At 31.7% G+C, this 13,252-nt stretch overlaps 1 protein-coding gene across 1 annotated transcript in view; it reads right to left on the reverse strand.

The window, feature by feature from the left end:
* Positions 1 to 12,279, reverse strand: part of LOC118188890 (testis-expressed protein 264-like) — a 30,842-nt gene extending 18,563 nt beyond the window's left edge. Inside the window, exon 1 of the mRNA XM_035359411.2 lies at positions 11,911 to 12,279. Coding sequence (XP_035215302.1) covers positions 11,911 to 12,222 — 312 coding nt within the window. The 5' untranslated portion in view covers positions 12,223 to 12,279. The remainder of the gene's footprint in view (positions 1 to 11,910) is intronic.
* Between the last annotated feature and the right edge of the window lie 973 nt (positions 12,280 to 13,252).

The raw sequence follows: 13,252 nt of genomic DNA on the forward strand, positions 1-13,252 counted from the left end.
AGATAATTTTAGCCTAGCTTATACTGTCCGTTATACATTAAAAGCACATGCGTAAAAGCTATGCATGCGCAGAAAGTTTGCAGCTTTGAGGTCCGGATTAAAGACTTTGTACTATACTAAAAAAAATTTCTTTCTATAATGCCTATCTTCAAGATTGGAAGCATTTTTAATATTTTCCATGCTTCTGTCTAGTGAAAAGTAGAGAAAATAAAGGGAGAATAAACATGTTAAGAAAAAGATTCTAGTACAGTGGTACCTCGATATACGAGTGCCCTAATAGACAAGTGTTTTGAGATATGAGCCGCTGAGCGAGCGATATTTTGCTTTGAGATGAGAGCAAGATTTGAGATACGAGGAATCGCACACTTATACTGCTTCACACGACCGCAACATTTGCGCACATGTTAGTGCCGTTTGCAGCGCCTAACAGTGAACGAACTCATCGAGGAACAGTATCAGGAGCTGACAACCGAGGAGTTACACGATCTACATTCACAGCAGCATACAGTGGTTCAACAAAAAATTAGTTTTGAAGAGGAGCCAGAGATGGAGAAGGTTATCCCTACAAGAGATATAAAGGAGATCTTGGGAATGCAGGAGAAAGTTGTAGAGTTCGTGGATAAAAATCACCCCGAAAAAGTTACAACTGATCGTGCATTGGAGTTGTTCAACGAAACTTGCCTAACTCATTTCTGCAATATCCCAAAAGGGAGAAAGAAAAAAAAACCTCCTTAGACAGTTTCTGTAAACAATCTGCATGTGAAAATGAGCAAAGCGTGACGAAAAAAGTGAAGACTAGTAACAAAAATTAAGCGCTTCCGTAAGCACTTCATTTTGTCTTTTAATTATGTTTTTATAGAATATGTATTTGTTATCTCTACATATAATAAAACAAAGAGTCTGTCTGTGTGTGTGCGTGTTTCGTTCGCGCTGCGCGTAAGCTAATAGACCCACGGCTACGAAATTTGGTACATAGGTGCATCTAGACAAAAGCCAGTGTACCTCGAAGCGATTTTTTTCGAAATTTGAATTAGAATTTTTTTTATTTTATGTTTTGTGACAAAATCGCGTCATTTTGAGACATAATGGGCTATAGGAAAGCGAGATTGTACTCTACGCACTCCATTTCATCATCGTCATGAAATGTCAACACTTAGCTATTTTTCGAACTTAAAATAAATTTCGTGTTTCAATAAATCGATTAAATACGAATTTATTTAACAAATGAGATTAACACCTTTTCAACGGGATTTTTTTCTAAAAAAGTTTATGTTTAAAAATGTACAGTTTATTTTTCTTTGATTTTTGGACACGTTCAACTTTCATCCTTGCGACTGCTTTTACAAAAAGAATTTTGGAAAAATGATAATATTTTGTATTTAAAAAAAAAATTTTAAATGAAGCTTCTGAGTACACTTTTCACATCTCACATCTTTAACAATTTGATTTAGGCAACAATTTTCCTTATTGTTGTTGATAGATTTTGATGAAATCGCATTATTTTGAATAGTTTAATTCTTTTAGAAATATGGGTTTGGCAACAATTTTTCATCGTATTTCTTATGTCACTGTTTTTAAGAAATTGGCATATATCATTTTATTATTATTTCATTTTTCTTTGGTAGACGGTTGCATGGATTTTGCCGATTTTTCGTTTGGCGAGTAATACGACTTATGGTAAACCCATTGCTGGATAAGTTATTTATGGTAACCGATACTTTGCTGTCATTTTATTTAAAAAATAATGCGTTTTATTATGCATAAATTGCGTGTTTTAAATATTATTTATGGCTTCTAAATATTAAAAAGCAATTTAATTTTGCATTTTTATTTCAAATAAAAATTTTGTTGTTTATAATATTTTATATAATTTTATGTTGTGGATGATGTAATCAATGATGTCACCCTACTTAAAAAGTAATTGGTTTTATTAATATCTATAAATTTAATCTAATGTTTTAAACATTATTTATGGCTGTTAAATATTAAAATACAATTTAATTTTGCATTTGTTTTAAAAATGATTTTATTATGAATGATTATTTAAATAATTTTAATTCTATGCATGATGTAATCAGCTCCCTGATTGGTTACTAAATATTTGTGCATTACCGCGCCATTTTAAAATTTTAGGGTGATTTTTTTTTAGGAAACAAAGTTCTTAACCTCCTTTATACCATTTTAGTTCTTAATTTGTAAAGGGAAGTTAGTTAATTTATTTATGGGGATAATTAATATTTGTATTAAGGGATATTGCTTATTTCATTGTAATTTTGTCATACATAATAACTTTTTTTTTTTATGAAGTTGTTCTGCAGAGTAAAATTCTACGCAGTTTTTAAATTTAACGTTCGGTGTTCCCTTCAGCCATTTTTCCGGTACATTTAAAAGCCAGACGAAGGCTGGCAGAAGTTTATAAAAGAATGTTTCTACTTGTAAATACATTTTTCTTATTCAAAAACACTTAAACAACTGAGGTGGTGTTTTAGGAGCTGGAACGAATTAATGGCATTTCAATTAATTTCAATAGGAAAAATTGCTTTGAGATCCGAATAATTTGACATACAAGCAAGGTTACAGAATGAACAAAACATCCAATTATTATGTTTTCATTGTTCTTCCTGACGTTCTCCAAAAAGCAAGAAATTGATCGCAAACTTTCCGTAAAATACATCTACTACGTGTCAATGCCATAAACATTTATCATTTTATCACATTTTTCTGGAATCTTCTAGAATCATGGGTCTATAAATCTTGCCTTCAAATCCTTCTAAACTTTCCAAGTTGAAATGTCTCAAATCCTAAAGTTATCCTTACCAATTCTGTAATAGCAAAAAGTCAGAAATAATAAGCACATAAGGAAAATGCATAAAATTATTTTTATAGACAAAACTGACGTATATTCTGAGACAATTATATGGAAAAAACTTTTACTATGAAAAAATTAAAAAGAAGGCATTTTTAATTAATTACATAGCTAATTTTGCCTTTGCTAAGAACTATTTTATAACTTGTGCTTTACAGCATTACACCTTGTTTATTTTTCAGATTCAAAATATTGTACAAGTTGCCAAAATGGAACTTTATAATATGACAGCAAAAAATAAAAATGTTTTACTGTTATTTTTTAATATAATTTTATATATTACAATTATTTTCATGAAATTTATCAATGTTACGTTTTTTAAAAAAATTGTCGAAAAATTCCCAGATCTTGGAATTAAATGTCTTCTACATAAACTGATTTTAAAATTGCCGAAATGTTGATAGGTCATCAAATTTACAACTGTTTAATAAAAGAATTCACATCCCCAAAAGTAAAAAGTTGTTTAAGAGCTCTTTATTAGAAAAAATGAAATAATTTTGAAATGCTTATGTTTCATTTCTTGCTCAGAAACTCGAGTATCCCACCATTTATATTAGAAATAGGAACATATTATAACCCATGAACCTATTCACCATTTAAAAAGATAACTGTTATTTTCAGATTTGTCAGTAAATCATCAAAACTATTCCTCAAAAATGCTAATTCACACTCAAAATGGCAGTTGTAAAAACAGATAGAAATTTTGGATGATTAAAATGAAGGACCTTCTGCCGATTTTGGCCAAAATTAGGACTTTTAAAAACCAAAAATCTATTCTAAAAAACCTAAGGAATCTTAAGGACCGTATGAACCCTGTTTTCTAAACATAATTTGAAGTTGCAAATATATTTGCATATGTTCAAATATAACCATGGCTGAATAGTTTAGTTAGCCAATGGGAATAATATGCACAATGCAGCATTTATATAACTTAACAACAATTGCAAAAAAACATCCAGAACATATTTATAATAAGTTATCTCTATCCAGAATTATATGACTTGACAGTTAGTTTCAAGAATTTTCAAGACAATACAGCATACTGATCATATGATTATGACAGATTTCATCGTTTGCTGTATTATACAGTAAAAAGTCCGAGATCCAGACGTCCAATATCCAAGCCTCAAAGCTACCACCAAATAATTTTTGGGGGGCTTTTCTTTATACATGCACATTTGATTTTTTTCCCTCCTCATAATAAAACATGCAGAGTCCGGATTCTTAATCTCACTTCGGCACTAAAATACCTCATTATGGAAGAAATAATCATTTTAACAAAAATTTTTCTGATCAATAATTTGACTCCATGCACATCTGTTTGGCATACATCTCAAACCAAAACATTCTACATAGAAACATCGTTGATTTTACACCAACTAATAATTTACATCCTTGATGCCAAACTGGCAAATCATTATTTACTACATTTTGCTTTCATCACTGCATGTTTATCAATACATGACAAGTTCAATGATGACTCATGCAGTGATGCCTCAACAATTCTTTTATATTAGTAATTGAATAAAAAGAGTATTTATTATCCAATTACAGATTCACTCACTCACTCACTCACTCACTCACGCACGCACGCGCGCGCACACACACACACACACACAAAGAAAAAAAGGCAACTTAAACATGTTTAATAAAAACATGTAAATATTAAGCTCCTTTTTTTTTTTTTTTTTTTTTTTGAAAATTTTGATATCTTTTAGATCATAAATGCTTCAGTATTTCATATTTTTAATTTTATAATTTTACATGCCATTTAACTACATTTAAACTGATAATATTCTAGATCACAGAAGTCCTGTGAGTCCAGATCTCGGACTTTGCGCTGTACTTGGTATTAAGAGGTGATACTGGCGATTCAGATACTGAAATTGCGACAATCTTAATATTTTCTTATGGAATGCTTCCATCAGATGTCAATAAAACTAATCTTTCCAAAATTTTGAGTTAAAACCTTTTAAAGATTTCTTTGGCTAGGATTCAAATATTGAAAGAAGAAGAGGGGAAAAAAAAAAAAAAAAAGCACTACAAGTCATACAGATTCGTGACACCTGAAACTACTGAGTTGATGATGGCACAGCTGAAATTTTTAATAGTTAATTCAATTTTGTTTTATGTTCTTTCTGAATGAGCAAGTTAAATTTTCCATCTTAAAGATGTTATGATGTCTTAAAGATCTTAAAGATGTTATGATGTCTTAAAGATCTTAAAGATGTTATGATGTCTTAAAGATGTCTACTGTTATGAAATGTGAAATTCAGTTACAAAATCTATAAATATTCACATATCTCAAAGAAAGTCTTATACATAGTTAAAAAAACCTTAAAAAAAACATACATATATATTATGAAACACGTTACTGCATGCACACAAATGAGGTTAAATATATGTCTAATTAAAATATCTACAAATAAAATATAGATGTAATAGTATGAAATTAGTAAAAATTTAATTTCTTCCAGCTAATTTTCAAACCTGCAACTGACAAGTTCAGCAGTATAGATCAAGTTTCTGATTATCTTATTATTATCGATGGCATCGAAAACATTAGATGGCAACCCACGAAGTTACCAAAAGATATTTATATGGCAACCCAAGTATGTGTTTGATAAAGTTAAGTGTTTTATTACCAATGTTTCTTGCTTTTCTAATTTTATTGATTTCAGAGCTCTGGTATCTAATTTTATTAATTTCAGGGCTCTGGTATGGCATTTTTAGTACAACACCATTTTAAAAATGGCCATTGCCTTTTGCATAATAGCTTGGTAAACTGAAAGATTGTGCAGGATGATTAAACAGAAAATTCAAAAGAAAGGATGATTCAAAAGGAAATGGATGATAACGAATGGTCAGCCATAAACACAGTATAAGCATTTCTGACCTTGTTTTTAGAGTAGCTCCATCAAGAGCTCTTTCATTTTGTTGTAAATCTCCAACAATTTCCAGATATAATACTGGTAAAATCTTTTTTTTTTTTTTTTTAACACTCTTGTGGTTTCTGATGAATGTCTTGCGCAGTGTTTCAGCAAAGATTTTACTCTTTCAGAGCTCTAACGAATGAAGGTATTACAATACACACATACACCCACACATCTCTTCAAAAACAATAACAATCATAGAAAGAAAAGTATCTGTTTTCTTGCATCAGATACTAAATTTTTCATCCTGGCAATCCTGATTTTGCAACCATTCCCATCGGAATTTATTTCCAAGTCCAGGATCCATTTAATCGATAGCATTAGGTTCAAATAAAATTTTCATTATTTAATTAAAGAACATGTAAAACATTTCATGTTAAGCACAAATTTCCACTTTATAACTGTTTCCAGAAATCAGAAAATCAAAACATCATCAATTGGAACATGTAGCTATAATGTTGCATAAATGTACTAACATTAGATGTGTTAGCTTCCTTTTGTACTTAAATTAATCACTCATTTGTTTTTTTAAAGACAAACAGTTATTAGAAGATAAATTGTACTCATAACTTAATTTTTCTACACCTTATTTTTAAACGTACATGTCATAACAGACATTCTTACTGCATCATACATGCCTATTTCAATCGTACATCATCCGTGTATATATGAAAAATAAAATGACATCCAGAAATTAGCTATTCCCATTTCTTAGTAGATATTCTCTCTAACAACAATAAATAACTTACAATCGTGCTTACAGATGGAACTAATAAGATCTTCAAGTGATGCGCTACAGTCACGCATCCAACAATACTTCTTCTAATGAGTATTCTGGAATGTATTTCTGGTTCTAAGGCAAAAAACATCTTCTTAGGAGACCACTGGCAACTGTGCTTGCTTATCTTTCTGAAGATTCAAAGATTGTATATCATATTTTATTTCTACCCATATTTTAAAACAAAATTTGAGAAAGATGTGTTTAAACACCACAAATGCAGAAATTCAGGATTCAAGAAAGTTAAAAATTTAGAATATACAAACCACAATCACCCCTAAACTGAAGTAATATTTGTAATGATCTAATTACTGGTTATGCTATACATAATCATACTAAATACATTTTCCTTACTTATATAATCATGCCTTGAGAAAAAGACTAAACCTTACTGTACACAAATAGCGATGAAACAGAAAAGAAATACACATATAAAATGAAAACTTCATAGCCTAACACAAAATCAGGTCCTTTTCTTTACATAAATTTCTTGAATGAAGTATTACTAAATGTTACAGTTTCCACGTGGCGACTTAAGAAGGTGTCCCATTCTTGCCACTAGATAACAGGCATTCTTCCCCTTTCTTTTGCTCTAATTGAGATCTGAGAGAGACTGTAGCGTGAGAACGGAATGGAAGCTCCTTCTAACAATCAAATTCTTCGTAAATATTTGTAAATACTAATAAAATGTGTTGTGTCTGTTTAAAGGAAGCCTCCTATTTTTAGTCTTACGAGTTCATATAAGAAATCCTCTCAGCCGTCCACCAAGAAGAAGAACAAAAGGTAAGTTTACCTTTTTGACATCTTTTATTTAACCTTCTAAAACAACATTTGGCGTCCGAACAGGGACGGCTTGAAGGATTTATTTATTGTATTACTTTATGATTATAAATATATGATTATTTATAAACTCTAAAAATGGAAGGTTTAAAGAAATTACCTACACCTTTAAGAAATGTTTCTACACAAATATCTAATAAATTGGAAGACTTTGTTTAAGAAAAGAAGTATATGATATAGAAGAAATCAAAATCCTAATGACACAGAAGAAAAATAGTTGAAGCTTGATTTGATAGAAAAAGAAATTATAAAATTGCTATCTGATTATCCTAAATGTTCTCAAAGTGATTTTGATAAGGCATACGATGATAGTACAATATATAGTGAAAAATATGCGAGCCTTAGAACTAAGGTACGAAGAATAACGAGTAATACTAATTCGGGGAATAACAGCACTACAGTTCAAACTGCCAAAAATTGAATTTAAAAAATTCAGTGGTGATGTTAAGGAATGGTTGAAAATTCACGATGATCTAGAAATTCTATCTGAAGATAAATTTTAATATTTATTCCAAGCCTCTGTTGAAGGTTTGCGTGCATGAGATATCGTTGATTCTTCCCCCACCCGTCGGCTGATAATTATTACCAAGTAACTGAATGCCTTAAGGCTCGTTTCAGCGAAGAGGATCTTCTCATAGAAGTATATGTGAGAGAATTGTTGAGATTACTTTTGAGTAATTCATTGAGCCGAAACAAAGCAAAACGACTCGTGAAACTGTACGATAAAACTGAAAAACTCATTTGAGAGCACTCAAGGCATTAAAGGTCACATTTGACAAATACGCATGTACGTTATACCCTCTCATTGAATCTTGTTTGCCAGAAGATGTTATTAGAGTATGGGAAAGAAGCGTAGGTTTATGTGAAACTAGTAAATCATCAAATAAACTTAATGCATTAATGAAGTTTCTAAAAATCCGAAGTAGAGGGTGAAGAGAAAATATCGCTGGCAAAGCAAGGTTTGGGTTTCGAAAGTAAGATCAAACATTCTACCCTCCCGCCATCTGCTAATGAAATGCACAACATTCCTACTGCGATTGGACTTTTCCACGCCACAGGCGCTCCGAAAAGTAAACAAACTGTCTGCTTTTTTTGCGGATAAGGTGATGATTTACGAGCATGCATTAAAATGCAACTAGATGATAAGAAGAAATTATTACAGAAATCTTGTTTTTTGCATTGCAGAATTAGGCATAGGGCATGAGACTGCAGGTCTAAAATTATTTGTGAAAACTGCCGTGGCAGACACTGCAGGGTTATGTGCAAAGAAGAAAAATTGAAGAAATGTAAAAAACAAAAGGAAAATACTCCAGAACTAAAACAAAATGTGATTGGTGATGCAGTAATAGAACCTGTATGCGTGAAGATCTTTTACAAACGTTGTATGCGAGATTATGGGGTACAAATGGAGGAAAAATAATTCGTGCATTAATCGATACAGGCTCTCGATCTTATTTAAGAAAATAAGAGTATCATAAGAGAAATGCAGTAACAAAAAATTACGGAGGAAAACGTTATTCATAATTTATTTGGTGGTAAAGAACATTCTGACAAGCATTTTCGATATTGTGTATATTTAAGCAGTGTAAATGAGAATTACCACTGCAATTTTGAAGTATATGACCAACAGGAAATTTGTTCAGAAATTCCTATTCAAAAATTTGAACCATTTGTTAAAGAACTTTCTGATAATGGTATTGTTATGACAGATGAATTAATCCATGGGAAAGATAAATCATTAGAAACTGATCTGTTAATAGGAGCTGACGTTGCGAGTAAACTCTTTAATGGCAAAATAATACATTTGTTTTTCGTACTGGTAGCTATCGGAACACTGTTGGGATGGGCTTCAACCACTTGCGCTAAAAAGACTTGCCATGCACGTCAATATGCTTTTGTCTCAAACTGTGTGCAAAAATGAAAATAACGTGGTGCACATGTCGTATAACGACGAGATTGTTTATTTCTCAAGTTACAGCTCTTGATTGCACTCGCAGCTGCTGAGCAGAGTATATGAGACACTTTACTTGTTATATTGTCGCACACGGCACCACAACCGTGAAGTTTAGTTGTAGCGCAAGTGGTTAATAAGATACCTTATATTATAAATACTAATGCTAATTCTGCCATGATAGTGACAGATCAGCTTGTTAATGATGCCATGCTATCAGAACTGTGGAGACTTAATGTTATCGGAATAACAGATTCAGTTACAAAAAAGACGAGAGAGAAAAGGGATTTGCAAGCAAAATTGCAGTTCCAAAATTCTGTATCTCTAAACGAAGACGGGCGTTATGAAGTCGCACTTCCGTGGGTGGAGAATCATGTACCACTTTCCAACGACAAGGATTTGGCTTTGAAACGTTTACAGTCTACCACCCAGAAATTTCTATCGCAAAGTTTATTTTCTTCATACTATGCAGATTTTAATGACTGGTGTAACTTAGAAGAAGTTAAAGAAAATGCAGAGGTTGACTATAGACATTATTTGCTGCATAGACCGTTGATTAAAAAAAAAAAAACAAATAGCTCAACACCAATTCGACCGGTGTTTGATGCGTCTGCAAGGAAACAATCATCTCTTTCTCTAAATCAGTGTTTGGAGTGTGGACCAAATTTGATAGAACTAATTCCTTCTCTTTTGTTGAGATTTCATGAAGGAAAGTTTGCTACTATAGCAGACATTGAGAAGGCTTTCTTACAGATCAGTGTAAAGCCTCAAGATAGAGGTTGGCTTCGATTTTTCTGGTAGAATGATGTGGAAGAAAACGAAAATATTTCGTCGTACTAGAGTAGTATTTGGGATTAAGAGTAGTCCTTTCCTTTTGGCATCTGTTATAGAATTCCATTCACAAAAGTACATGAAAAATTCTCAATATGATACGGATATGGTAGCTAAACTCTTGCACAGCTTCTACGTAGATAACGTTGTTGCCAGTTTTGACTATGAACGAGATGATCCAGTTCATCAAAAAATCTCGAGAAATAATGTATGAAGGAAAGTTAATCTTCGAGGTGGTTACGGAGATTATAAGATACCAGAGATTATAAGATACCGGATAATTATAAGAACTGTAGCTGAATATGTTTTATTTTAAAAGACATTCCCCTTCACTATTTACAGTACATCAACCAGTTTTTACTTGCACAGATTTTGCATAAGTTACTGCCTTTGTGGCTCTATGCCGGCTTTAATCACTTTAGCAGAAACTTGCCAGCCCTGATTTTAACTGAACTTCATCGGCAACCTTTTCTAACTACTATGCCCAGTAATACATCCATGAGACACATTTACAATTAGTTCTCATTATGAATAAATTGATATGCTGCTTGCTCACTGTGCTGAAACAAAACAAAAACAAAAGAAGAGGAATTTTTTGCCCAGTGATCTGCAGGCAAAATATTTAAATTTAGGTGTTAGCTAAATCACTAAAACTTTGTATACATGGTATTTGTTGATAGCCACATTTTTTTCCTGGTAAGTACACATTTTTTTTTTTTTACCCTATTATGCATTCGTTGCAACTGAATTTCAGCATATTTACTTGATTAAGAATATTGCAAAATACGAACATTTCTGATACAAGTTAAGAAATAGTACATATTATTTTTCTGGTTTCCTAGTAATTCATGTTTGTCATTTATTTTTAGCTTGTTACTTTCAATTTTTTTTTTAGTTTGTAATTTTAATTTATATTTGAAATTTCCAGTAATTCACATGCATTGCATTCAGTGCCCATTTTCATTTGGCGACATGAACTTTCATATCACCAAATGGAGACAACTTGCCATTGACTCACCCAAAAAAGACAAAGACAAAGAATGACTCACCAAAACTTAAATTCATTTTTAGGAGAATTTATGTGGTGGCAATATGCAGCACGAGATAAATTATTTTATTCTATTATAGCAACTACCAAGTAGAAATGTAATTCAAAGCATTTTCTCCAGAAGATGCTTCTTATATCTGACATTAAAAAAATATTAGTATGTTAGATAATAATCCAGTGATTATTTGCTTGAAAGACTCATAGAAAGCACTCAATAAGATGATGGAAAACTGGTTTATATTTATTTTACTTATGTGGATAAACAATTTCATACATTTGATTCACTGCCACCAGACCTTATGCCAACTTGTAAAAAAAAAAAAAAAAAAAAAAAAAATTAAAAATCTTATAGTAGTTTTAATTTGAAACTTATACGGGCATAAAAAATTTTTTCGTCCCAAATAATGCGTTAAAAACCAGATAGTGATTTCTTAAAAGCTAAATTTTAGTAATTTTTTAAATTAACCATATTTTAACTAAACAATTCGTTACAATAAAAAAAGTACATTTATTACAAAACTGTGAACGATAAATATTTTCGCTTTAAAATTATTTATTCAACCTGTTTACTTATAATTTCATTTCGTAGTGTGGGAAAAAATCGATATAATTATTTTGAAACAAATACACAAATTTACGTATAATAAAGAGCTATCACAATACCTCTTTCGGATTGTCATAATATACACCTATACACCTTAAATTTGGAGCTAAAGAATGGGCTTCAGTGTACAACGAACTGCAATCTTTATGAGATCCCCGTACAAATTTGTACGCAACTTCCAGCTCTTGAAACGGCGGCCTACACGCTGTAACGTCTATGGAAAGGAACAGTCCAGAATACCACAACAAAATCAATATTGTTAATATGAGACAAAGTAAAAGTATTGGTATGAGGATCAAAATAACCTCAGCCGAATCCATACTTTTAACTAATTCGGAATCCATAATAGCGATTAAAATTGTAATTAACATTTTGTACGTTTTAACACTTCGACTTAAAATTTATTGACAATGACGGCAAAGTACACTGTTGCCAAGTGATGGTTACAATTTTATGCTTTATGTCATACATTGAACCAAGCGTTAGTTTTGCCCGTTAATTAAAGTCCAGTTTATTGGATGCAAAAAGATGCAGACCTCATTATGCTTATTAAATACCAGTTGAAATTCCTAAATTAGATTCCTCTTTTTAGTAACATTTGAAATTCCCCTTTTTAGTAACAAAATACTTGTAGTGACCCAGTTATTGCATGAGTAATATTTTTTTTTTTTTTTTTTCTTTTTAAATTTCAAGTACTTTATATTTTTTCATGAGCTTAATTATTTCGTAAAATTTACTTTAACGTTTTCTTAATAGTCATATTTATACATCTTTTATGCCAAAAGACAATAAGTAGTTATTCATTTTTATTAGCCCAAAGAGGAAATTTGCACAGAAGGGCTGTTAATTTCGTTTCGGCATTTTGCATTGATTCACTATAAACGGCGAATTACTTTTTAAATTGTTCACGGTATACCAGTTACTCCGTGTAGTAGAGTTCATCCATTCATTCATGAGGGCTTTCGTAAAAGAGAGAAAACTGGAATTGTCTATCTTGATACTGCCAAAGCCTTTGGCTTGACTTGGCACGACGAGCTTATTTACAAGTTCATGCGGCTTCGTTTTTCGGCCCAATTCATTAAAATTCTTAACTCATACTTGACAGTTAGATCCTTTCGAGTGCAAGTTAGCCAGGAATACTCAACTCCTCGTCCAATCTATGCCGGCGTCCATCAGGGACGTTTACTTTCGCCACAAATGTTCACCATATTTGTAAATGATATTTCTAAATCACCTAATGTCGATCTAGCTTTATATGCGGACGACGCAGCCATCATCTCTCCACACTGCAACATCACCACGGTAATCTCTGCACTACAGAATTATCTTTCAATCCTACAGCTTTGGCTGGGACTGTAGAAGAGGTAAATTAATATCGCAAAATGTGTTGCTACTTTATTT

The sequence above is a fragment of the Stegodyphus dumicola genome, chromosome 6 (genome assembly GCF_044657685.1).
Source record: "Stegodyphus dumicola isolate Sdum_Otavi_A_Nest chromosome 6, ASM4465768v1".
Taxonomy (NCBI): domain Eukaryota; kingdom Metazoa; phylum Arthropoda; class Arachnida; order Araneae; family Eresidae; genus Stegodyphus; species Stegodyphus dumicola.